The following is a 27,633-nucleotide window of genomic DNA, read 5'->3' on the forward strand; positions in this document are numbered from 1 at the left end:
AGAGGGAAATTTATAGCACTAAATGCCCACAAGAGAAAGCAGGAAAGATCTAAAATTGACACTCTAACATCACAATTAAAAGAACTAGAGAGGCAAGAGCAAACACATTCAAAAGCTAGCAGAAGGCAAGAAATAACTAAGATCAGAGCAGAACTGAAGGAGACAGAGACACAAAAAACCCTCCAAAAAAATCAATGAATCCAGGAGTTGGTTTTTGAAAAGATCAACAAAATTGACAGACCGCTAGCAAGACTAATAAAGAAGAAAAGAGAGAAATCAAATAGATGCAATAAAAAATGATAAAGGGGATATCACCACCGACCCCACAAAATACAAACTACCATCAGAGAATACTATAAACACCTCTATGCAAATCAACTAGAAAATCTAGAAGAAATGGATAATTTCCCGGACACTTACACTCTCCCAAGACTAAACCAGGAAGAAGTTGAATCCCTGAATAGACCAATAGCAGGCTCTGAAATTGAGGCAATAATTAATAGCCTACCCACCAAAAAAAGTCCAGGACCAGATGGATTCACAGCTGAATTCTACCAGAGGTACAAGGAGGAGCTGGTACCATTCCTTCTGAAACTATTCCAATCAATAGAAAAAGAGGGAATCCTCCCTAACTCATTTTATGAGGCCAACATCATCCTGATACCAAAGCCTGGCCGAGACACAACAAAAAAAGAGAATTTTAGACCAATATCCCTGATGAACATCGATGCAAAAATCCTCAATAAAATACTGGCAAACCGGATTCAGCAGCACATCAAAAAGCTGATCCACCATGATCAAGTGGGCTTCATCCCTGGGATGCAAGGCTGGTTCAACATTCGCAAATCAATAAACGTAATCCAGCATAGAAACAGAACCAAAGTCAAGAAGCACATGATTATCTCAATAGATGCAGAAAAGGCTTTTGACAAAATTCAACAGCCCTTCATGCTAAAAACGCTCAATAAATTCGGTATTGATGGAACGTACCTCAAAATAATAAGAGCTATTTATGACAAACCCACAGCTAATATCATACTGAATGGGCAAAAACTGGAAAAATTCCCTTTGAAAACTGGCACAAGACAGGGATGCCCTCTCTCACCACTCCTATTCAACATAGTGTTGGAAGTTCTGGCTAGGGCAATCAGGCAAGAGAAAGAAATCAAGGGTATTCAGTTAGGAAAAGAAGAAGTCAAATTGTCCCTGTTTGCAGATGACATGATTGTATATTTAGAAAACCCCATCGTCTCAGCCCAAAGTCTCCTTAAGCTGATAAGCAACTTCAGCAAAGTCTCAGGATACAAAATTAATGTGCAAAAATCACAAGCATTCTTATACACCAGTAACAGACAAGCAGAGAGCCAAATCAGGAATGAACTTCCATTCACAATTGCTTCAAAGAGAATAAAATACCTAGGAATCCAACTGACAAGGGATGTCAAGGACCTCTTCAAGGAGAACTACAAACCACTGCTCAGTGAAATAAAAGAGGACACAAACAAATGAAAGAACATACCATGCTCATGGATAGGAAGAATCAATATCGTGAAAATGGCCATACTGCCCAAGGTTATTTATAGATTCAATGCCATCCCCATCAAGCTACCAATGAGTTTCTTCACAGAATTGGGAAAAACTGCTTTAAAGTTCATATGGAACTAAAAAAGAGCCCGCATTGCCAAGACAATCCTAAGTCAAAAGGACAAAGCTGGAGGCATCACGCTACCTGACTTCAAACTATACTACAAGGCTACAGTAACCAAAACACCATGGTACCGGTACCAAAACAGAGATATCGACCAATGGAACAGAACAGAGTCCTCAGAAATAATACCACACATCTACAGCCATCTGATCTTTGACAAACCTGAGAGAAACAAGAAATGGGGAAAGGATTCCCTATTTAATAAATGGTGCTGGGAAAATTGGCTAGCCGTAAGTAGAAAGCTGAAACTGGATCCTTTCCTTACTCCTTATACGAAGATTAATTCAAGATGGATTAGAGACTTAAATGTTAGACCTAATACCATAAAAACCCTAGAAGAAAACCTAGGTAGTACCATTCAGGACATAGACATGGGCAAGGACTTCATGTCTAAAACACCAAAAGCAACGGCAGCAAAAGCCAAAATTGACAAATGGGATCTAATTAAACTAAAGAGCTTCTGCACAGCAAAAGAAACTACCATCAGAGTGAACAGGCAACCTACAGAATGGGAGAAAATTTTTGCAATCTACTCATCTGACAAAGGGCTAATATCCAGAATCTACAAAGAACTCAAACAAATATACAAGAAAAAAACAACCCCATCAAAAAGTGGGGAAAGGATATGAACAGACATTTCTCAAAAGAAGACATTCATACAGCCAAGAGACACATGAAAAAATGCTCATCATCACTCGCCATCAGAGAAATGCAAATCAAAACCACAATGAGATACCATTTCACAACAGTTAGAATGGCAATCATTAAAAAGTCAGGAAACAACAGGTGCTGGAGAGGATGTGGAGAAATAGGAACACTTTTACACTGTTGGTGGGATTGTAAACTAGTTCAACCATTATGGAAAACAGTATGGCAATTCCTCAAGGATCTAGAACTAGATGTACCATATGACCCAGCCATCCCACTACTGGGTATATACCCAAAGGATTATAAATCATGCTGCTACAAAGACACATGCACACGTATGTTTATTGCGGCCCTATTCACAATAGCAAAGACTTGGAATCAACCCAAATGTCCATCTGTGACAGACTGGATTAAGAAAATGTGGCACATATACACCATGGAATACTATGCAGCCATAAAAAAGGACGATTTTGCGTCCTTTGTAGGGACATGGATGCAGCTGGAAACCATCATTCTTAGCAAACTATCACAAGAACAGAAAACCAAACACCGCATGTTCTCACTCATAGGTGGGAACTGAACAATGAGATCACTTGGACTCGGGAAGGGGAACATCACACACTGGGGCCTATCATGGGGAGGGGGGAGGGGGGAGGGATTGCATTGGGGAGTTATACATGATATAAATGATGAATTGATGGGTGCTGACGAGTTGATGGGTGCAGCACACCAACATGGCACAAATATACATATGTAACAAACCTGCACGTTATGCACATGTACCCTAAAACTTAAAGTATAATAAAAATAAATAAAATAAAATAAAATAAAATAAAAAAAGAAAAGAAAACAGAAAAGAGGCCGGGCGCGGTGGCTCAAGCCTGTAATCCCAGCACTTTGGGAGGCCGAGAAGGGCGGATCACGAGGTCAGGAGATCGAGACCATCCTGGCTAACACGGTGAAACCCCATCTCTACTTAAAAAATACAAAAAAAAAACTAGCCAGGCGAGGTGGTGGGCGCCTATAGTCCCAGCTACTCTGGAGGCTGAGGCAGGAGGATGGCGTAAACCCGGGACGCAGAGCTTGCAGTGAGCTGAGATCTGGCCACTGCACTCCAGCCCGGGCGACAGAGCGAGACTCCGTCTCAAAAAAAAAAAAAAAAAGAAAGAAAGAAAACAGAAAAGAAGAAAAGAGAAAAAAGAAGGAAAGAAGGAAGGAAGGAAGGAAGGAAGGAAAGAAAGAAAAGAAAGAAAAAAGAAGTAAGGAAGGAAAGGGAAGGGAAGAAAGAAGGGAAAGGAAGGAAAGAAAAAAAAGAAAAGAAAAGGAAGGAAGGAAGGAAGGGAGGGAGGGAGGGAGGGAGGAAGGAAGGAAGGAAGGGAGGGAGGGAGAAAGAAAAGAAAGAAATCATTAAGTGAAAAATATAAGGTGCAGAACAGAACATGCTTGCATTTATGTAAAAAGAGGGTTTATACACATACATACACACACACGCAAACACACGCTTGCTTGTACTATATATACATAAAATTCCTCTGCATAAGCAATCAATATTTATTAGATCTAGAGGACCAGGACACAAGGATGGAAGAGTCTTTTCAGTGTGTATCTCTTAGGCTTTTTGAATTCTAAACGATGTGCACCTATCCAAAACCTTACACTGAAGAAAGGGGTCATGAAATCAGGTCATCTAGTCAGACAGCTGAAGTGGTATGGTACAATGAGTTTGGAAGACCTGGGCTCAAAATCCACCTCACATAATAGCTATATGACATCAGGTGGGTTATTCATCTTCTATAAGTCTCAGTTTCTTCCCCTATAAGATGAAGATAAACTCCATGGCATAGGACTGTCATGAGAATTACAATAAGATGCAAATGTACAGATGCCAAAGACAGTGCCTGATAGAGTTGGCAATTGGCACGTTTTGTATTCCTATCACCCAAGAGGTTCTGAGACGCATGACCACCATACTCACAAATAAACTGCTTTAGGCTACTGGTTTTCCTCTAAAATTGTGATTGCATCACCACTCCCTTCCAGAAAAGGGGACATCCTCATTGTCTTTCCACCCCCAGAGTGAAGAAAAAAACTCTCATAGGGGACAAAGAAGCTTTTCAATTCTTGAAAAGGCTCAGAAGCACAGCACAATCCCTCTTCAAGACAAGTCAATTTAAGTTCATCTGCTGAAACTCAAGGAGAGTTCTTTTTCCTCCTTCAAAAGTTTCCACTGGTACAAACTTCAGAAAAGTCAGAATAATTCCCAGGCCAAGGGCTAATCTACTAGAAAAAGCCAACAAACAGGCACTGAAATACTGTTTGTACTCAAGCCTTTTCAAGAAAGCCAAGTTCTTTTTTCAGTTTTCAGAACCAAGGTTTGTTTTCAGACAAAGACCTCCAGGTCAAGACTTCAAATGAGGATAGCCTTTTCTTCTGACAGTTACAGGCAAGCACACAGGAATACAGAAGAGTCCTATCACAGAAAAACTGACAATCCTAACTTTGGGCTGCCAAACGAAGCCTCAAGAAGACGATAATTGTCAACTGACTGTGCTGGAGCTTTTCATCTGTCTTCTCATTTTAATTCACACAAATAACCCTATGACAAAGGGATTATCACTTAATTCTGGAAGCAAGCCCCAAGAGCTAAAGTGACTTGCCTAAGTTACACAAGTTAGCTGGTAACAGAATTCAACTCCAAAACCATTCCACCATTCCACTGCCTGTTTCTAAAGAACACATAATTATAAAAACTTAATTGAGGTAAAAATGAGTGAATCCGAATTCCGATTTTTAAAACAGAGTGAAAGACTTCCTTAAAATTAATCATGTACCCCTTTGCTTAATATTAAAGTCATCCCGGCCGGGCGCGGTGGCTCAAGCCTGTAATCCCAGCACTTTGGGAGGCCGAGACGGGCGGATCACGAGGTCAGGAGATCGAGACCATCCTGGCTAACACGGTGAAACCCCGTCTCTACTAAAAATACAAAAACTAGCCGGCCGAGGTGGCAGGCGCCTGTAGTGCCAGCTACTCGGGAGGCTGAGGCAGGAGAATGGCGTAAACCCGGGAGGCGGAGCTTGCAGTGAGCTGAGATCTGGCCACTGCACTCCTGTCCGGGTGACAGAGCGAGACTCCGCCTCAAAAAAAAAAAATTAAAAAAAAAAAAAATAAAGTCATCCTGATATCTTCATGCTCCCCATAATCAATTCAGATTAAATGAAAGCATCTCTATTCCTGCTAACTCTGAGATCAAATATTAATCAAATTTCTGCTTGACATGACAATGAGAAAAGACACAAGGGACAGCAATGAGAAGTGGGCCACTCACAGTTTTATAGATATGTTCGGTGGGGCCATGAAATTCCTGTTGCATTCTTTCCTCAAGGAAATAGATGCGCAGCTTTAGGTTAAAGTTTTCTTTCTTCAATTCAGTGATTTGCTGAAAAATATCACAGAGGGTCATCAAAAGCAAACAGGAGACAGATAGTACATACATTAGTCCCTATAGATTACAAGGCTAGAAAACTGATTCAAATGTTAAATACTAGAGAAAGCTTATTTTTGCTACCATTCTACTAACCCAGAAGAATTAAGCGGTTCCCACTAGCCAAAGTCAGTACAATTTGAGCATTAAAATGAATAATGACAGGAATGAATAATGAATGAAAATGAATAATGACTGAATAAAGAAAGAATTCAAAACTCCACACTGATAAGAAGAAGAAAAGGAAAAGAAGAGGAGAATCTCAAAAGAAATCCAGTTAATAAATGTAGAATACGAGGAACAGAAAATCACTATTGTACAACCTCCATAGTAATGACTGATTCAGGTAATAATCAGCAACACTAAAAGCATGAGATGAAAGATCACTACAGAACATAATATTCAGACAGTCTCAGACTTATTACCCCACAAATGGCTTATTAATTACAAAAGGAAAAGGTACCTTTACAATTTAGAAAACTTGCGAACACCATCTTAACCAAAAAAATTCATCTCTTATCACCACTGAAGGGATAAACTAACATCATTTTCCTCCTGAAATAAATCACTGAGAGCAAACAATTCCATCTCAAGTGCTTCTGTCTATAACCTTTAACCTGTACCTAATCAAGAGGAGTCTATCAGATAAATCTAAGTTGAAAAACATTCTGCAAAACAACAGAACTGAACTCTTCAAAAATCTTAATGACAATCCTAAGGCAAAAATGTTTGGTAAACTCTTCTAAATAAACAGAGATTGAAGAGGCACGACTACTAAGTACAATAAAAGCTTGAATTCTTTACAAAAACAACCATATGATGATACCTGGGGAAACTTGAATAACAACTTTTTATTAGGTAATAATATTACGATTTTACAGGAAAATGTCCTAAGAAAGAGACACATGCTAATGTACTTAAGAGTGCTGTGTCATGACGTCTGCAATTAACTCAAATGAGCAGAGACAGAAAAAAAAAGATAAAGCAAATATAGAAAACATTAATTGGTGAATCTAGATGAATATACATGGTTGTTCACTGCGCTATTTTGCAACTTTTCATACACTTGAAATCTGTCACAATAAAAAGTTGGGGGAAAAAAGGATATAGTAAGAAAAAGCATATTTACTGAGAACCTACTATGTAAACAAGCACCTAGCTAGATAATTTACATACAATATCTCAATTCTTAAAGTAACACTGCAAAAGTACCGTCTCCACTATATAGATGATCAAAGATCACGCTAGTAGGGAAAGGGCTGGGATTCCCATCCTGCTATCTGACTCCAGTAACTATGATCTGTCAATTCAACCTCACTGCCTATAGAGAAAATTCCTGACTTTTTTGGTTTGGTTCATCCAGTAAACTTTTCTGTGCAGTCTAACTTAACTTCAAGAACAGATAATAGCCTACACAGTAAAGCAATTCCTAGTACGTTTCTATCACCATGTTTAAATAGTTAAATGTTCTCCAAAATCCTACCAACATCCCCAGGTTCTCCCTCTCTGTTTCACATATTTTTAAGTCTCTGCCTTTGCGGGGAAAAAAAATTCCTCTCTTTACCCTGTTACAAAGGAAGGGACTTTAAATTAGTCCAGGATGATGGTTACCTTTGGGGAGGAAAAGTGCTTAGTGCCTGGAATGAGCCACAAAGCAAACTTCTGGGGCACTGATAATGTCCCATGTCTTGGCTTTGGTGATGGTTATAGGTTATGCTCCTTTTTTGATAATTCATTAAACTGTTCACATATGATTTGTGGGTATGCCTGCATGCATGTTACACTTCTTTTAAAGTTTTTTTTTTTTTTTTTTTTTTTTTTTTCCAAAGATGAGGTCTTGCTCTATCACCCAGGTTGGAATGAAGTGGTATAATCACAGCTTACTGCAGCCTCAAACTCCTGGGCTCAAGGAATCCTCTCACCTAAGCCTCCCAACCTGCTGGGATTATAGGTGCAAGCCATCACACTTGGCCTCATTTTTTAAAGTTTTTAAAGTCAAATAGTCTACTAGTCTATGGTTAATGTGAATTATTAAAAGTCAGTTTGTCCACGGTTAAGTAAATTATAGTATGTCAACTCGATAGAATATGATAGAACCATAAACAAGAATGAGAGACCACATTGTGCACTCATAGGAAATTATGTCCAAGGTACATTGTTAAATAAAAACACTATACTATGGAACATTATATAGATAGGTTACTATTTTTTAAAAGGGCAGGGGATATGAATACGTAATTATTTACTTGATATGATAGTATGCATCTAGAAGTACATTGTATATTTGTACCATATAAATTTCCTATAAATAATAAAAATAAAGTAATAATAGAAAAACGCAATCTTTTTTTGAGACTCTGAATTGTGAAGCGAGTGCTGATGATATTTACTAAATGCAGTGTGCCTGTCCATGCTACAGTTCGTGCATCTGTTGTTCTCTTTCCATTCTCAAAGTCACTGTTCAAGCTCAGTTCTCAATGGTAAGGCAGAAAGATTAGCGGCTTTGGAGACAATACTAAGTCCAATCTTAACTCTCTTTTATGATGCAAACTAGACATGCTACTTCTTTGAGCCTCAGTTTCCTCAACTTTAAAACAGGGATAATAAAATCAATCTCATAGGTTTTTGTGAGAAGAAAATAAATGAATTTGACAATTTCAAAATGTGAAACTGCTGTTTTTTTTTTTTTTGAGACGGAGTCTCACTCTGTCACCCAGGCTGGAGTGCAATGGCGGTAATCTTGGCTCACTGCAACCTCCACCTCCCAGATTCAAGCCATTCTCCTGCCTCAGCCTCCCAAGTAGCTGGGATTACAGGCATGTGCCACCATGCCTGGCTAATTTTTGTACTTTTGGCAGAGACGGGGTTTCACCATGTTGGCCAGGCTGGTCTCAAATCCCGACCTCAGGTGATTCGCCATCTTCGGCCTCCCAGAGTGCTGGGATTACAGGTGTGAGTCACCACGCCCAGCCTCAAAATGTGAAACTTTTAAAGTCAAGTGACTAAAATGTTTGTAACATGCAAAATCATGTACTAAGACATAAGACAACAATCTTGAAATGAATGGAAAGATAGAAAGTCTGAGTGGAGAAACAGGTATAAAAAAAGAATCAAGACCCTGTCCCTACAAAAAATGAGATACTGTACACACCTACTAGAATGGTTAATTTTTTTGGGGGGTGGGGCGGGTGGGAGACAGAGTCTCGCTTTGTTGCCCAGGCTTGGCACGATCCTGGCTCACTACAACTTCTGTCTTCCCGGTTCAAGTGATTCTCTTTTCTCAGCCTCCTGAGTAGCTGGGATTACAGGCACACACCACCACGCTCGGCTAAGTTTTTGTATTTTTTTTAATAGAGACAAGGTTTCACCATGTTGGCCAGGCTGGTCTCGAACTCCTGACCTCAAATGATCCACTCGCCTGGGCCTCCCAAAGTGCTGGGATTACAGATGTGACCCACTGTGCCTAGTAAAATAAATTGTTTACATTGTTAATACCAAGTACTGATGTAGAATAAATGGAGTTCTCATACTCTGCTGATGGTAATGCAAAATGGCACGGACACTCTAGATATACTTTGGCAATTTCTTACAAAAAAACTATACTTAACATGTGACTCAACAATTCCACTCCTAGGTATTTATCTTAGAGAAATGAAAACCTATGTTCACACAAAAAACCTGTACATAAATGTTTACTGCAACTTTATTAATAATCACCAAAACCTGGGAAAAACTCTTACGTCCCTCAGAGGGTGAATGGATAAACAGTAGACATCCATTCGACAGAACAGTGCTCAGCAACTGTGAAACACACAACGTGAATCAAATTCAAAGACATTATGCTGAGGCAAAGAAGCCAGTCTGAAAAGATTACATACTGTACGATTCCATTTATATGACATTCTGGGAAAAGCAAAATTACAAGGACAGAGAACAGGGCATTAGTTGCCAGAGGCTTGGGGTGAAGAGAGGATCTGACCGCAAAGAAGCAAAAAAAAAACGGGAAGTTGTTGGGATTATGGAACTGTTCTATATTCTGATTGTAGTGATCATTACATATGCCAAGAACTGCACACACATATAAAAAACTATAACCATACATACATACAGATTACAATAGTGATTACAAGGGAATATACATCTGTCAAAGTTCATCCAACACCTAAAATTGATACATTTTATTTTATGTAAATTATATCTCAATAAAGCTGATTTTTAAAATAACTAAAATGAATTAGGGCAAAATGTGAAAAGCTACACTTGGATGCTAGTACATCTTCACACTCACCACATATTTTTTCCAGCTTTTTAAAAAACAATTTTTAATAGCATATCATATTCTTTTTAGTAAATACTTTTTTTTTTTTTGAGACAGAGTCTCGCTCTGTCACCCAGGCTGGAGTGCAGTGTTGCGATCTTGGCTCACTGCAACCTCCACCTCCCAGGTTCAAGCGATTCTCCTGCCTCAGCCTCCCGAGTAGCTGGGATTACAGATGTGTGTCACCATGCCCAGTTAATTTTTTTATTTTTAGTAGAGACGGGGTTTCACCATGTTGGCCAGGCTGGTCTTGAACTCCTGACCTCAGGAGATCCACCCGCCTCAGCCTCCCAAAGTGCTGGGATTACAGGCATGACACACCACATCCAGCCCATAAATACAATTTTATCAGTGAATAAAAGAAAACGATAAGCATATTTCACATTAAGTACATTTTCAAACTATCTACCCTTGGCCCGCTTGTTAACACTTAAGGTTTCACTTTTGTGGTTAACAAGAAAAGCACAAGAAACAACTGATAGGTTCATTAGCACCTCCTTTTAAGGAAACAGCACATAAAACATTCATTCAAACAAAAACGACTACCCCGCCAGATGCTTCCTATAAAGAGAAACCTTATTCTGTTACTCAGCTACCAATAAAATATTTATGGAGGTTGCTTAGAATGCCCTCATTGTACACAATGCTAAAATTCTCAGCAACACTTGAAAGAATATTTGTCCTATTTATAGTTAAAGAAATTTTTGTATATGGCAAAGGAAAATACGCCTTTAGAAGGTCACAGCAAACGCCAGACAGTCCCAAATGAATAAAATGAAATACAAGCACCATCTTTTCCACCATGGCCAGTTCAGTTCTCTGCTTAGTACCATTTCTCTCACAGTTTTCTTTGAATACCACTACCAGGCTGGACCGGGGATCCTTCTACATGTTTCCATACACTCTCTACTTTATCAGAGCAATGACCATACTGAATTGTCCTAGCTGGATGCTTGGCTTTCTACCCACCCCCATCCCATAACCACCTTGTGCACTCGACTGTAACCCAAGAGATGGTTACTAAATAGCCAATGGTTGGCAGAATAGATGGACAGACACATTTAAGAATTTCTTAGCTGGGCAGGATGGCTCACATCTATAATCCCAACACTTTGGTAGGCAGAGCCAGAAGGATCACTTGAGCCCAGGAGGTCGAAGCTGCAGTAAGCCATGATCATGCTACTGCACTCCAGCCTGGGTGACAGAGTGAGACCCTCTGTCAAAAAATATATATATATTTGTTTTTTTTTTTTTTTTTGAGACGGAGTCTCACTCTGTCACCCAAGCTGGAGTGTAGTGGTACAATCCCAGCCCACTGCAAACTCCGCCTTCTGGGTTCAAGCAATTCTCCCTGCTTCAGCCTCCCGAGTAGGTGGGATCACAGGTGCCCACCACCACACCTGGCTAATTTTTGTAGTTTTAATAGAGACAAGTTTTCACCATGTTGGCCAGGCTGGTCTTGAACTCCTGACTTCAGGTGATTCGCCTGTCTCGGCCTCCCAAAGTTCTGGGATTACAGGCGTGAGTCACTGTGTCCAGCCTAAAAATTTTTTTAAAAAAGAAGTTCTTGGTCAAGAGATCGAGACCATCCTGGCCAACATGGTGAAACCCTGTCTCTACTAAAAATACAAAAATTAGCTAGGTGTAGTAGTGTTCACCTGTAGTCCCAGCTACTCCAGAGGCTGAGGCAGGAGAATGGCTTGAACCCAGGAAGCAGAGCTTACAGTGAACCAAGATCATGCCACTGCACTCCAGCCTGGTGACAGAGTGAGACTCCATCTCAAAAAATAATAATAATAATAATTTCTTTAAGGCAGTGTGATGTAATTAGAGCCCCCTCAGGCTTCAGACAGATCTGGTATACACCACTCCCTGGGTAAACCCTCCATTAGCTCTTGTTTCCATCATTCTTAGAATAAAACTCCCTGCCACAGCTACAAAGAGCTGTATCATCTGGTCCCTGACCACCTCTCCAACCTCATCAGGTATCATCTTCTCCCCGTTCACAATATTCCAGCCTCACTGGCCTCCTTTCCAGTCCTGAAATAAGCCAAGCCCTTGTCTGCCTACAAAGCTCTTTCTGCAGCGTCTGCCAGGGTGGCTCGGTCTCATCCCTTCCAACTCAGCTCCAATGTCACTGCTTTGGGGAGGCCCTCCCCAACTACGCCATCTAAAGTGGACCCCATCTCTACCACCCCAACCAGTTCACTCTCTAACGCACAGCTCTTACTTTCTTGCTAGAATTTTTCACAATCTGTATTTGTCTCATCTATTTGCGTGTTTATTATTATCATGTTTATTACATGAATATAATCCACTTAATCTTTCATGGCTGTTTCCTCCAAGGTTTTAACAAGTATCTAGAACACAGTAGATATTCAACAATTTGTTAAATGAGTGAACAAATTAATGAATAAATGCAATCCAGACCACTTTACTAGCTGTATGGCCTTACTGAAGTTCACTTTTCCTATGTGCCTCAGTTTCTCTATCTATAAAAAGGGGATTATTATAACCATCTCAAAGAACTAGTCTAAGAAGTGAAAGAAATTAATTAGAATGTTTACTATAGTGCCTAGTACAACATGGGAATTTAAAACATTGTTTTTCTCACGTGTACTTTTCCCTTTAAGAGAAACAAGAAAAAAAAAAAAAAAAAACCTTGAGGTGGAAAAACTGGTAACAGCTTACAATACAGTAGGAATAAACGCCCAAAATATAAAACCCACCAAATATGACTTGGAAACCTAATGCTCAAAAGTAAGCTAATGCAAGGCTGTATTTGCCACGTTCCAGCCCTTGGAAGCCACATGTTACTGTGGAAGTGCAGCCATCTGAAATGGGAAATATCCCAACATGATTATGGGGTGATGCTTTCTGAAACTGGAGAAGGGCCCCAGCTTAGCAGCAGGAAAAACTTTGCAGGAGCTAGTAGTCAATCATCCTGGCTTCCTCCTACTCCCACTCTCTGTCAAAAGCCTTGCCTAGCCTGAAGTTCCATCTAAAAGGGAAGAAAAACCAAAAACATAAAAAGGAATCAGGGCAACTCCAACCAGCCCTACCTCAACTGAAATCTAAGCAAAGTGCGCCTAATTCTGGCTGTCCATTTCAAAGGCTCGCAAGAACCTGGGCCTCCAAAGCTGAGGCTCACTCTACCAAATCATCTTTCCACCCAAGACAGCACTAGGGCTAAGAGCAAGAGCTCTGCGATCAGCAGAAACAGACTAAACTACACGAGCTGCTACTTTTACATTGTGTGACCTTGGGAAAATTTTTTAACATCTTTGTCCAGTGTTGGCTCATCTATAAAATGAGGATAAAGTCAATTCCCTCACAGGGGTGTTGTGATAACCAAATGAGATAAAGCACCTGGCAGAGCCTTGTACTCAGCAAGCAGGAAACACAGGATAGCATTAAAAATCGCGTAGAGTGAAGGCAACACCAAGGCGCTAAAGGGAAGAGATCTTCTCCAACCCAACCATCTTGCTGTCTCAAGGCCTGTGTTCTTCACTCACTATTGACCGGGAATGGTCTGTGGCGATCCTGGCTGTTGCTGACTCTGTGATTACGTCCACTCACAGTCTCAAGACAGTATGGCATCTTTCCTCCATGAAGTCATCAATTTTTAAATGTTTACACCTAGGGAAGTATTATAGTCTGCATACATAGACGGTGATATCGTCTTTTTTTTTTTAGACAGAGTCTCGCTCTGTCGCCTAGGTTGGAGTGCAGTGGCGTGATCTCAGCTCACTGCAACCTCCGCCTGCCGGGTTCAAGTGATTCTCCTGCCTCAGCCTCCCAAGTAGCTGGGATTACAGGCATGTGCCACCACGCCCAGCCAATTTTTTTATTTTTAGTATTTTTTCAAACTCCTGACCCCAGGTGATATGCCCGCCTCGACCTCCCAAAGTGCTGGGATTACAGATGTGAGCCATCGCACCCAGCCGATATTGTCTATCTTAAAAAATTGTATGTGTATACACACACACAGAGTAAAGCCTTTTTTAAAAAGAAAAAGAGGCCGGGCGCGGTGGCTCATGCCTGTAATTCCAGCACTTTGGGAGGCCGAGGCAGCCGGATCACGAGGTCAGGAGATCAAGACTATCCTGGCTAACATGGTGAAACCCCATCTCTACTAAAAATACAAAAATTACCCGGGCATGGTGGTGTGCGCCTGTAATCCCAGCTACTGGGGAGGCTGAGGCAGGAGAATGGCGTGAACCCAGGAGGCGGAGCTTGTAGTGAGCTGAGATTGTGCCACTGCACTCCAGCCTGGGCAACAGAGCAAGACTCCGTCTCAAAAAAGAAAAAAGAAAAAGAAAAAGAAATTCACTTCTCAGGCCGTTAATAAGCAGATCTTTGGGTCACAATGAATTTTTTAACCTTTTTGAAAGTACAAAAACTGTTAGACCTCACCTAGCCATAACAAAAACCATGAACTTGGCTACCTAAAGTTGATCTCTAGTAAACAATACTGCATGTAAGATAATACTGCCTATAGCAGCTAAGTGAGGTAGTAAAGAGGGGAGGATACTTTGGAATCAATTTCTGATGCTGATGTTCTCCTTGGTGTCTTCAAATCATCAAGAAAACTGTTACTAGGTAAGTCTCTATTATAAATAATACTGGAGCAATAACAGAATTTTTTTTTTTAAAAAGGGTCTCTCTCTGTTGCTCAAGCTAGAGTGCAGTGGCACATTCATGGCTCACTGCAGCCTCAACCTCCCAGGCTCAAGCAATCCTCCCACCTTAGCCTCCTGAGCAGCTGGGACCACAAGTACACATGACCATGCCCAGCTAACTTTTTAATTTTTTTGTAGAAATGAGGTCTCACTTTGTGACCCAAGCTGGGTCACAACTCCTGGGCTCAAGCAATCCCCCTGCCTTGGTCTCCCAAAGTGCTAGGATTACAGGTGTGAGCCACCACACCCAGCCTCAATAACAGAAATTTAAAACTGAATCCCAAACACCAGTTGGAATTTAACTACTTTATGAAATCAACTATTTTCATATTCTTTTCAACCTTTGCTCATGAATATACATTTTTGCAGAATTATAACATAAGTGAATTTGCATATTCCATTGCTTTCCTTTAATATTTCTTAAGCATTTTTCATACTGTGGCAGAATTACACAAAACTATCAGTTGAAATAACTGCACTACATTCCACTGAAGTGATGCAGTCAACTGTTTAACCATTTCTCTGCTGTGCACTGATGGACTCAGTGTGCTCTATTGTAAAGTGACCAGCTTTACAATCAGAAAGACCAGGCTTGAATTTTGCCTTCTTTTTGCTTCTCAATCACAATAAGCTCATGGGCAAATTGTTTAATCTCTCCAACCTCAGCTTCCTCATCTGTGAAATATCCTCAATACACGTTTGTCAAAAGCAAAGAGATAACAAATGTAATATATAATTTCCCTTCCTTACAGTTTTTCACAATGATACACAATGTGGTCACAAACACCTTCATCAGCAGAGCTTTATTCCTTCTACTGGGTTGTTTCCCTAGGATCAATTTCCCCAAAATGGATTATTGGGCTCAAGACTAATTTTATATTTATGACTATCAAAATCTCTTTCCAAATGGCCTTCAAAAAGATTGTAAAAATTAACACTACTCAGCCCTCCATCTGGCCATTTTTGGAGGGCATGGCCAGGACATGCAGAGAGAGGTACAGGAACTCAGAGCATTCAATCCAGCAGGACGTCCCACTACACAAACGAACCCCTGTACTTAACACTTTTACCCCACCAGCCATGAGCCCTACTTGATTCCAAGTACTCATCTCTGCAAAAAACCCTAGCACCGTCGGGCTATATGTTGTGCACAGAGCTCCGTGGAAAGTGGCTACGACACTCACTCTGCCAGCTACAGACCTGGTCTTCACCCACTTCCACTGAGTGGCATCCACCCAATTCTTACACTCCTGCCGTGTTCTGAGCTCACCCTCATTCTCCCACTCTTAGCCTCACCTTGCCCTCATTACTGCTTGTTTTCCTATGACTCTGGCCCTGCATGCCCCCATCCTCATTAAAAGCTATCTGCCTCTAAATGTGTCTCTAGGCATATCTCCTCTCCAGCCACTTTAGTAACAATAACCACAGCAGCTGCCCTGATTGCTAAAGATCTGGTATAGCAGGCACTATCCTAGCATGTTCTTTACTTTTCCCAAGCCTCAGATAAACATTTTTTCCCAGTTTTACAGATAAAACAAAATTCGGAGCTTTAGTATTCCATACAGGGTCACACATTCATTCAATCAACAAATATTAGGTGCCTACGATTTTCTTAGGTTCAGTGTTGAGTACCAGACATTGAATAGAGACACATGTTAAGCAAGTACACTAATAAAGAAATAACCACAAACTGTCACAAGAGTCATGGTGGGAGAGACAGGGCGCTGAGTACTTGCTAGAAGACAGAATCATGAGTTGAGAAGGGAGTTAGGGATAGCCTCTCTAACAAGGTCACATTCAAGTTGAGGCAAGAAGGTCCAAGGGCCTGCCATTCAAGGAAAGGGAGAAAGGGTGTCCACGCAGAGGGTGGAACATGCATGAAGGCCCTGGCACGGGGACAAGCTGGGTGTGGCCGAGGAATAGCGGCCTGTGTGGCAAGAGCAGTGTACGACAGGGAGAGGAATATGCTGAGTTCAGAGAGACAGGAAGCTGCCAATCACACAGGGCAGGTTCTCATGGACCATGGTTAGGGATTTTATTCCAAGGTCAAAGAAACATCACAGAAGGATGTACAGAAACTGAACACTGATGGGGCAGAACCCAGGGCAGTGGTTGTAGTCAACAGAATCTTCGGATTAGAGCAGACATCAGCATTTATTGAGTACCCACCTTCCACCAGGCATCATTCTAGATGATTTCCATACCTTACCCAATTAATAACTCTGAAGGAAAGACAGTAGAAGCCCCGTTTACACACGAGGTTTTAGAAACAACCAATTTAAGGCCACAGGTCAGTAAGTGGCAGGGCCAAGCCTGAAACCCAGTCCTCATCATTCTCAAATCCACATCGTATCTATACACCACGGTGCTTCTGAAAGCTTCAGGGCCATACAAGTGGGGCAGGAGTGGAAGGTGAGGGAGTTATCATCTGGTAGTAAGTAATTCACAACATATTACAACAAATTTAAAGATGCAAACATCCTAGTGAAACCAAAAACAAAACACTCAAATGTGACCAACTGCCTCAGCTGAGGCCAAGAATTTTCAACAATAGGAATAAGGGCCTCAATGCAAGAATGCCAGCATCTCAGGACAGGTGGGTATAAGACAAGAACAGCAAAAGATAAGGAGACTAGGTGTGGACAGGATACAGGAAATTGTTTCAGCCATACCTGGCTAAGAGTTCTTTCAATTCCTTAGAAAGGAGGCTGCTAGACATAACAAATCCTATTCCATAGCATCTACTGTTTATTGCATATAAGTTATGCTTAATATCTCTGACATCCAGAAATCTCATTTCTAGGAATCTACCCTTTTAAAAAAAACCACTCAGCAAGGCGCGGTTTCTCATGCCTGTAGTCGCAGCACTTTGGGAGGCCAAGGCGGGCAGATCACAAGGTCAGGAAATCAAGACTATCCTGGGTAACACAGTGAAACCCTGTCTGTATTAAAAATACAAAAAAATTAGACAGGCATGGTAGCATATGCCTGTAATCCAGCTACTTGGGTGGCTGGGGCAGAAGAATCAATCACTTGAATCTGGGAGGCAGAGGTTGCAGTGAGCCAAGATCACACCACTCCACTCCAGCCTGGGCAACAGAGCAAGACTCTGTCTCAAAAAAAAAAAAAAAAAAAAAAAAATCACGTAACTATAAAAAGATACACGCACAAGGAGATTCATCACAGCTTTGTTTATAAAAGTGAGAAATTAGAAACAACTTGAAATGTCCCACAGTAAGGTTTTACTAATTATGGCTCAATCTATCCCTTTTAATAAGCCTTTATTTAATATTACACAGCCAATAATGCCATCTATCAGTATTGAGAATGGAAAGCTATCCATGTCATTCCCTGTCAAAAGCCAGGATTATACTCTTCCATATGTTCATAAAGATAGCTACTTGGACAGCATATGTTGTACCAGATTCTGGGTCTTCCCCACTCACCCAAAAAACATGTTTTTTAAAGGGAAAGCAAGATACTAGTGTCCAGAACAAGTCACAACAGGTACAGGCCTTCACAAAATGCTGCCTCCGCGAGGCCTCCTCTGGTCTAGGGAGGGAAGACCAGTAAGACAGGCTCCCATAGAAGAGCAACTGATTTACCTACTTCCTACCATAAGGCCTGCCATACAGGTGATTATACCCTCAGCTAACAAGGATATTAGACAATGGATTACCAGTTTAAAGACCAAAAAGAAGACATGTGGTTTTCACAAGCCAGAGTGAGTATTTGCACAGAACAGTCCAATGAAACAGAAAGGACTTCCTTTGATAGAAGACCTGGGTTCAAAGCCTGAATAAGTCCCTACCCCTGTCTCGGCTTCAGAGTCCCCACATGTCAAATGAAAAGACTGGAAGAGATGATTCCTAGAGCTCCTCCAGCTCTGAAATTAACTCTGTTCTAAATATCCCTTCATTCCATGCCCTTAGCTCCACATTCCTCCCTTTGGGCCCACACCACCACAGCAGCCTTTTAACTCATCACCTTACCACCAGCATTGCTCCCCTCCAAACTCTTCTCCTCATAGTCACCAGCCTGGTAAGCTTTCGAAAGCACTATTCTGGTCATTTCCCTCCCCAGATTAAAATCCATTGCTGGTTCCCTTTCATCTTCAGGACAAAAACCAAACAAAGCAGTGTAACGTTCAAGAACCTGCAGGAGCTGGCCCCTGCCTGCTTCAATGGCCTCACCTCTCAACTCGTCTCACACAGCCTCCTTCCAGCCAAAGAGAACTTACAGGTCCCTGAACTCATCAAACCCTGTCATGCCTCTCTCTGCATTTGCACATATGAGTCCTTATGCCTGGGATGCTCCCTAACTCTCTCCACTTGATCAATCCCTACCTGTCCCTGATGAGCCAACTCAGGCAACATCTCCTCCAGAGAGGCTTCTCTGAACCCCGAGTCATAGCCCCTCCTCTGTGGCCCCACAGCACCCTATACTTACCTCTGTCCCTGCACTATTTTTCTATCCATCTTCCTAATCAGACTGTGAGCCTCTGGATAGGGGGACTTATCTGGTCTTAATCCACTGCAGATTCCCCCTGGCAGAGAGCCTGGCACAGTAGCGTACATTTAAAAATGTTTATTAAATGGATGAACTCTGAGGAAAACCAGAAGGGGACCTATGTGTTGCCAGCCCCCAACTAAACGCAACTCTTGATGGTTAGATATCAATCATCCGAGACTAGAATAAGACGAATCATGAGTTTCCACTTTAAATCCAAAGTATCTCAGCCCCCTCCTTAATATGCTTGCTGACTCTAAAATTAGCTTTAGATGCCAAGAGCATTTCCTATTAAGCATCCCACAGAAAGTTCAGACTACCACTACACAGAGATCATGCATTCATAACTCAGGCCAAATGAAAAATTTCAGTGACTCATAAAGACCTGAAAGGGAGACACTGAGAACACTGTGGCCATTTCAATTCCGGCTGCAGAATTTGCTCTTGAAAATGCTACAATAAAAAATATTAATGCCATAAAAACCTAACAGCAGCCAAAGGACTACAGTCATAAAGAAAAAAACATAAATCCTAAAACATGTTGGTGGTATAGAAGGCTCTCCCTCACCTTCAAGAAAAACAGGATTTAGGTCACCAAAAACACATCTGAACAAGGGGAACTTGAATCACATGGCAGAGGGGAAAAAAGTAACAGTAATGATAACAGTAACAGTAAGAAAAGGAAGAAGCAGTGATGGCAAACACATAGAACGTACTCTGTGCTTTGCAAATATTCACTCATTCAATCCTCCTAACAACCCTATGAAGTAGGTACTGTTATCATGCCCATTGTTAAAATGAGGGAAGTACAGAGAGGTTAAGTGACCGGCCACAGGGCACCCAGGAGATGTGGACAAATAAGCAGCCTGGCTCCAGAAGCCATGGGCCTCAGGCAGCACAGACTGCCTCTGAGAACAATTTTGCCATGTCACATCCCTGGGCCTCAGTTTCTGCTATATACAATAAAGAGGGTTGTGTTCAATTCTGGGATTCCTTTCCGTTCAATAAGCAGATAAAAGATGTGAAACCAAAATTCTAATATCCTGTGAAATTTTCCAATTTAGAAATAAAATGTAAAGCAGTGCCCTTCAAAAATGAAATAACCATCTTGCAGAGCCGCTTTAATATTAAAGTAACATATACAAAGAACTTAGCACTTAAAGTGCCCAGCTCAGAGCAAGAGCTCAATAAACAGTAGCTGTTATTACTCTTATGATAAAACAGGAACAACCATTTAATAGTAGAGCACATTTTAATTATACACGATGTAGAATAATCAAATCTCATTCGTTTGAGGCCCCAGACCCCACAGCATAGATCGAGTTGTACAGCTGAAATTATAACAACTCAAAGCTCAGAAATTACTTGTTTCCATTAGAGATCTGACAAGTCATTTCTTCAATTGGTCACTGGTGGTTTGCAGATAACTATTAGCAGTAATGAGTATTCTAAATTAAATCCAGAGACAGCACCGCTCTGTTCTGTAAAGACAACTGGGGAGAGAGAAACATAATTGTGGAATGTCCTTCTCTCTGTGTCCTCCATCTTCTCTCCGATAAATATCTCTTGTGTCTTGCAGAGTATGGATTTCATTTGCTTACAAATGAAGAAGGGTCTAATTCTTCCCATGATAAATGAGAGCACTGAACAGGTAACTTGTTAAAGAGAATTGGAATTGGGAAAATAACCTTATTTTTCTGTTACTTGACAACAAACCCCCTCTACTAATAAATGAAAGACACAATGCTGGAAGACATTAGGCATTGAAGCCAAATCTATCACCAAGTAATCCATTCTCAGAAAAAAAAACTACACAGTACTGGGTACAGGTTACTCACATTTCATTCAAGAGCAACAAAGATAAAAGTTTACAAAATGCAAGGGGAGGCACAATGCAGTGGAAAGAATAATGGCTTTGGAATTAATGAAAACCTGGATTCAAATTCCAACTCTGACACTTATCTATTATACGACCATAAACAAGTCTCTCCTAGTCTTAAGATTCTTTATCTGTAAAATGGGAATAATACAAAATATCTCAAAGGTTGCAGTGAGCATCAAATAGAGGACCATAAATAACATGCCTTATAGTAATAGTAAGGCCCTTGACAAATGTCAGCTCCCCTCAACTGTGCAACACGGAAACATCCTCACCTTTAGGACACCAGAAAGACACCAAACTAGAAAACCAAAGTTGAAAACTAAAAGTTTCACCCCAAGCTGAAAACTGCTGATCCCATCAGAACCTATATTTGGCCCTTGTATAACGGGCTGACTGCACGTGGACGTAAAAGTCTCACAGAGGATGTCCATGAGACATGGCACCTCTCCTACCTCTGGCATCACCGAACTTAGATCTCAAGAAACACAGCTTTCCTGGGTCTGGCTGGACAGGGGCAGCAGACATGATTTGTTGGGGACAGTAATTTGGTATTTCCACTTACATTTTCAAAGTCCTTCATGTTCCGTGCTCTGGTGGGAGACACTGTTTCTTCTGACACATTTGGGAGCACTGTGAAAAGGTAAAAGAAAGGAAAACGTCACAGCATGCAAACTGCTCAAGGTTCCTATTGAGGAACAGAGCCCAGAGAGGAAAACAACATGAACTGCTTCCATAGTGCATGCGGCTGGTACCTGCTGTCTGTTGTGATTTACTGATTTTAGTCCAGGGAAAGCTCTAAACCATTAATTTACAAATTACTTAAACTAACCCCAAAGTAACAATGCGCACGTCAGAGGATGAACACAGCAAACACGTCAGGCATTTTGCAAAGCAGACTGTCCTGATACATACTTCCTTATTTCGTGAAATTACTTTACTGAACAGAGTGTCATCTTCTCATGTCAGTAATTACAACAAAGCACGTCTAACTGACTTGACAGCAGGGTTGGCAAACTTTTTCTTAAAACGCCAGACAATATTTTAGGCATTGTGAGCCATACACAAAGCCTAAAATCTGTCACAACTACTCAAATCCTTGTCACACAAAAACAGCCACAAACAATCCAGAAACAAAGTGGTTGCATTCTAATAAAAGTTTATTTTCAAAAGCAAGCAGTGGACCGGAAATTGCTGACCTGTTTTAAAGACTGTGCCAACAACCAAATCTCTCTGCAGCGTCTTTAACTGAACAAACATGTATTACACACCTACTTGGTGCCAAGCCCCATCCTGTGAGCTGAGGAAACAATGGTGAAGCAGACACTAATCCTGCACCCAAGAGGCTCCCTATCGAGTGGGCAGGATGGAGATCTAAACTAACTGTTATCAGGCTGAATACCCGTGGCACTTTGTAGGTGTTCAGTAAATGTGTGCTGAGAGAATAAGTTCATTCTTCCAAAATATATGCACTGAGAGCCCACTTTCTGCTAGGCCCCTTTCTAGATGTGGAAACATCAGGAAATAAAACAAACAAATGCAGCTGATAGTCTAGAGGGAGGAAACACAATAAACAAAACGAAAGGACAACGGCATAATATGTTAAAAGGTGATCAATGCTATGGAGAAAAAGTAGGTAAGGATAGGAAATAGGAGGCATGGGGTGAGGACTGCCATTTTAAGTAAGGTGGTTAAGGAAGGTCTCACTGAGAAGGTGACATATGGGCAGACTTGAAGAGAAAGGACCAGTTATCTGGGGGAGAATTCTCCACATTCAGAGAGAAGCCTGAGGTGGAAGTATGGTCCCCAGTGGGTCTGTGGAACAGTCAAGAGGCCAATAGTCTGGAGCTCAATAAACAAAGGGGGACAGCAGGAGAGGAGGTGAGACAGGTAAACGGGGACAGACTGTATACAGTTTTTAGACTCTTCTAAGGACTCTGAGTTGCCACTGGAAGATTTGGAGCTAAGGAGTAAGATGATTCGACTTAGGTTTCTACAGGCTCCCTCTGGCTGCCTGTCTGAGAACAGACTGTAAGGGGCTTAGGAGAGAAACAGGGAAACCAGTTAGGAGAACATTGGGATAATCTAGGCCATGGTGGTTTGGAGTAGGATGGAAGGAGTATAGGCGACTGAGAACTAGTCTGATTCTGATACTTTAAAAGTAGCCAACAGGAATAAATGAAATGAGAGGAGACAAACTGAAATACACAATGCTGAGAGAGGAAAGTACACCTTAGCCTGGGGAGAGCCAAAAAAGGTGGTGAGCTTTGAGCTGAGTCTTAAAGAGGGTGCAAGCAGGAACTGGGCAGATGAGGAACAAAAGGAAGGAGAGACAGCCCGGGCAAAAGCACAGAGGTGGGAGTGGGGATGGTGTTCAGAAACCACTTAGCAGAAAAGAGGCTAAGAAATGGGCAGAGCAGACTGTGAAGAGCACACTGGTTTGTTTTCCTGTTCCTCAAATGGGCCATGCCCTCACCTGTGTCTGGGATGCTCATCCCCTCCTTTTTCCTTACCTACATCCGACTTATTCAGGTCTCTGCTCCAATATCAATTTCTTGTGAAACTCTAGCCTGACTCACTTCCACACCAGAGGAAATCTCCATTTAATCCCCTCTCACAGCACTTGATACGTCTTTGCTCCTGACACTGATCATATGATTTCTCATAAGTGTTTGTCTATCTTCTCAGCTTAAATGTAAACACGTTTGAGGTTGAATTCTAGCACTGAGCCCAGGGTCGGGCATGAAACAGATGTATACTATTGGCTAAATTAAGAAATAAGCCAGCCAGGCATGGTGGCTCATGCCTGTAATCCCAGCACTTTGGGAGGCCAAGGCAGGCACGTCACCTGAGGTCAGGAGTTCGAGGCCAGCCTGGCCAACATGGTGAACTCTGTGTCTACTAAAAATACAAAAATTAACTGGGCGTGGTGGCACATGCCTGTAATCCCAGCTACTCGGGAGGCTGAGGCAGGAGAATTGCTGGAATCCACGAGGCGGAGGTTGCAGTCCTGGGCAACAGAGCGAGACTCCATCTCACATCAGACTTGTTAGATTTTGCATTTAAAGTAAAAGTTGCCAATGAGTGCAGTGGCTCATGCCTATAATCCCAGCACTTTGGGAAGCTGAGGCAGGTGGATCGCTTGAGTCCAGGAATTTAAGACCAGCCTGGGCAACATGGCAAAACCGTCCTACAAAAAATACAAAAACTAGCCGGATGTCTTGGTGCACGCCTGTAGTCCCAGATACTAGGGAGACTGAGATGGGAGAATCGCTTGAGTCCAAGAGGTCAAGGCTGCAGTGTGCGTGATCGCACCTCTGCACTCCCATCCTGGGTGACAGAGCAAGACCCTGTCTCAAAAAAATAAAAAGTAAAAATAAAGTAAAAGTTAATAGGTTCCTGAGGAAAACATGAGGGTGCCCTGTAAGTTAAGGGATTTTCCAGAAATAAACCTTGGGACTCTTTTCCTGTCTGCTCCAAAATCTCCTTCCTTTTGCACATATCCCAGCACTGTGGAAAAGAGAAAAAAATACACAAGTCAAAATATCTTAGAGATATTTTGCAAAAACTAGCACTACCCACAGAGATGCTTAAGCATTCACTTTCTTCAGAAATAAAAATTATGAAGAATGCTTAGCTAGACCCAAACTGCAAAGTCTCCTCATAATCCAGCTTAAACACAATACGCTACTTGTTTACTCAGTGCCGTCTCCTGTGGTCTAACCAGCTATTTGTCTCCAAAGGGCAGGCCCGTGTAGGAATGCTGGGCCTCAGCCGGCAAACAGGATCCAGCAGCCTGCCAGGAAGGTCTTGGCATGCTAGCGTCCAGATGGCAGCTCTCCTGGGCCTCCAGCCACCGGCCTAGCCGCCAATTCAATGTCCAGCCTCCATGCAGTTGTTCAGTTCAGCAAACGCTCACTGAGTCCCTATAGGTTTAGTAGCAACAAATGAAACTCATGAAGTATGGCCAAAAGGACAACAATTCCTCTAGTCCAGTGTTTATGAAAGCAGGTGCAGAGCAAATCCATACATACAAAAAATACTCAGCACCTACTGTATGCCAGTCCAGGGAAGCCTCTGGGCCCCAGAGACATGAAAGCTCAAGATGCTCACAGTCTAATGTCTACTTTCCTTGTTCTTTACTCAAGAGAAGGCCTGGTTTTGTGTACTTACCACCATTTCCCAACCTAGCATCGGGGTTGATGCCATCTAGGTCATCTGGTACATTGGGAACAAGGCCACTAGGAGAGAACACATGAGATAACAGATGAGCTAATGTTTGAACAACAGAAACTGTTACGACTGTCTGGACTGCACATGACAATCATCCCATGGCCAGGAGGGACGCACACAGCTGAGCTACCTATGAGGCATGAAGCACAGAGGTTAAGAACTCAGGCTTTGGGTCTGAGTTCCAGCTCCAACACTTGATAGCTGAGTGACCTTCAGTAATGTCATTCCTTCAGTCATATATCACATGTTCTGTGTGCCAAATATGTGCTACTGGCAGAGGCACTGTGACAAGTACAAGCTACTTATGTTTCTGAGTCTCACTCTCTTAATCTGGTACATGGGGATACCATGCCCTCCCTGTAAAAATTAAATTAGTTCATGTATATAAACACAAAGCACATAGTAAATGTTCAATAAATGGCAATTATTATTGTTGTTACTATTACCATTATGACCACTAATATGCCTATCACAACCTCTGGGAATCAGACACCAATTTAGATGCTTTAAGAATGTCAAACAATGCAAAATTCACTGATCCAAGAAGTTGTCCTGGTTGAATTACATAAATACATTCAGTGAGGATCTGGAGACATTGACAGAAAACTAACCCATAATAGGAGGTGTGGTGTGACACAAAAGACACTATCCTGGATTCTATTCTAAGCTCTGCCATGTATCTCTCTGAGCCTCACTTTCTTCAACTGTAAAAGGAGAACAGCAGCTACCTCACAGAGTAATTGGCAATTAAACAAGATACAGCAAGGTCCAGTATACTGTGGGTACTCCACAAATGAGAGCGAAATATCATGTCGCCTTGAAACCTACAGTGGTTTACAATTTATAAAAGATTTACCATCATTAGAATTGCCTAACTTCCTGAGGGTGCACACATTTTTCAAGGCCCAGACAATTTCACTGTCCTAGCCAGGGTCACATGGCAGTTCAGTAGAGAGCCAGGTCCAGAAGCCAGGTCTTTTACGTCCAACCCCCACGAATGCTTCCCTATCCCACACTGTAAACTAGGAGCTGATGGAAACTCAGCTTGCCTTCTTGGCAGTTTGCTCTTTCCATGCCTCTAAATCCAAATTCATTGTGCTCCTCAGACAATTTTGCCTGACCACCAAACTTTGGAGTTGGAATGTACCTTCAAGATCAAAAACAGGCAAAAAATTGGAAATATCATAAAATTCCAACATCAAGAAAATGATCCAAAAAAAAATGTGTCCAGGTCGGGTACAGTGACTCATGTCTAAAATCCCAGTACTTTGGGAGGCCAAGGCCAGTGGATCACTTGAGATCAGGAGTTCGAGACCAGTCTGGCCAATATGGTGAAACCCCATCTCTACTAAAAATACAAAAATTAGCCGGGCATTATGGCAGGTGCCTGTAATCCTAGCTACTTGGGAGGCTGAGGCAGGAGAATCACTTGAACCCAGGAGGCGCAGGTTGCAGTGAGCTGAGATCACGCCGCTGCACTCCAGGCTGGGTGACAGAGTGAGACTCTGTCTCAAAAAATAAAATAAAAAATAAAAAAATAAAAAATGTGTCCCCTATAAAGGCAAATGAAAAAACATAAACAGAATACATCCTCAATTATGAAAACAAATACATACAGTACATAAATACTGAAGTCACCTCAAGTCCGTTTTGGAAATAGGTGGGCTATAGATATATAACAAGACAAAGGAAATACACTGAAATATTAAAAGTCATCATCAGTAGGGAAATGAGAGGTTTTCTTCCTTTTTAATGTTGTATAATTCTCAATTTCCTCCAATAAACATCACTAAAAGGACAAAATCAATTTTCTAAACTGAATTTTAAAAACTAAAATAAAGTTCAACCATCACCTTTTGCAGACAGTGGTCCAGAAGCCCAAGGTCACACACACCAGGTTATTGGCCAAGCTCGGCCTAAGGTCTGGTCCTACACTCTCAATCTGGGGTTCTCTCCACCAGAGCCATTACATTAACTCCCACTGGCTGAAACTGCCCATGAATAACTCAAGCCAAGATCAATCACAGCTGAAAAGTACCTAGCAAACAAAGCCAAAGATTCTGGTCTTAGACAAACTTCCTACAGGCAAAGTTTGAAAAACGACATTTGACATCCCAACTCTTAGACAAAACCACTATGTAATGCAGAAATTCTTGCTTGGATCCTGCCAACTT

General features: G+C 41.6%; 1 protein-coding gene across 3 annotated transcripts in view; it reads right to left on the reverse strand.

The window, feature by feature from the left end:
* Positions 1 to 27,633, reverse strand: part of CDK5RAP2 (CDK5 regulatory subunit associated protein 2) — a 204,784-nt gene that overhangs the window by 170,923 nt on the left and 6,228 nt on the right. For all 3 annotated transcript variants that reach the window (XM_030919432.1, XM_030919433.1, XM_030919431.1), the window contains exons 2-4: positions 25,400 to 25,467; positions 21,792 to 21,859; positions 5,683 to 5,793 (exon numbers count right to left, since the gene is read on the reverse strand). In XM_030919432.1, coding sequence (XP_030775292.1) covers positions 5,683 to 5,793; positions 21,792 to 21,859; positions 25,400 to 25,467 — 247 coding nt within the window. The remainder of the gene's footprint in view (positions 1 to 5,682; positions 5,794 to 21,791; positions 21,860 to 25,399; positions 25,468 to 27,633) is intronic.

This window comes from Rhinopithecus roxellana, chromosome 16 (assembly GCF_007565055.1).
Source record: "Rhinopithecus roxellana isolate Shanxi Qingling chromosome 16, ASM756505v1, whole genome shotgun sequence".
In the NCBI taxonomy this organism is placed as follows: Eukaryota; Metazoa; Chordata; class Mammalia; order Primates; family Cercopithecidae; genus Rhinopithecus; species Rhinopithecus roxellana.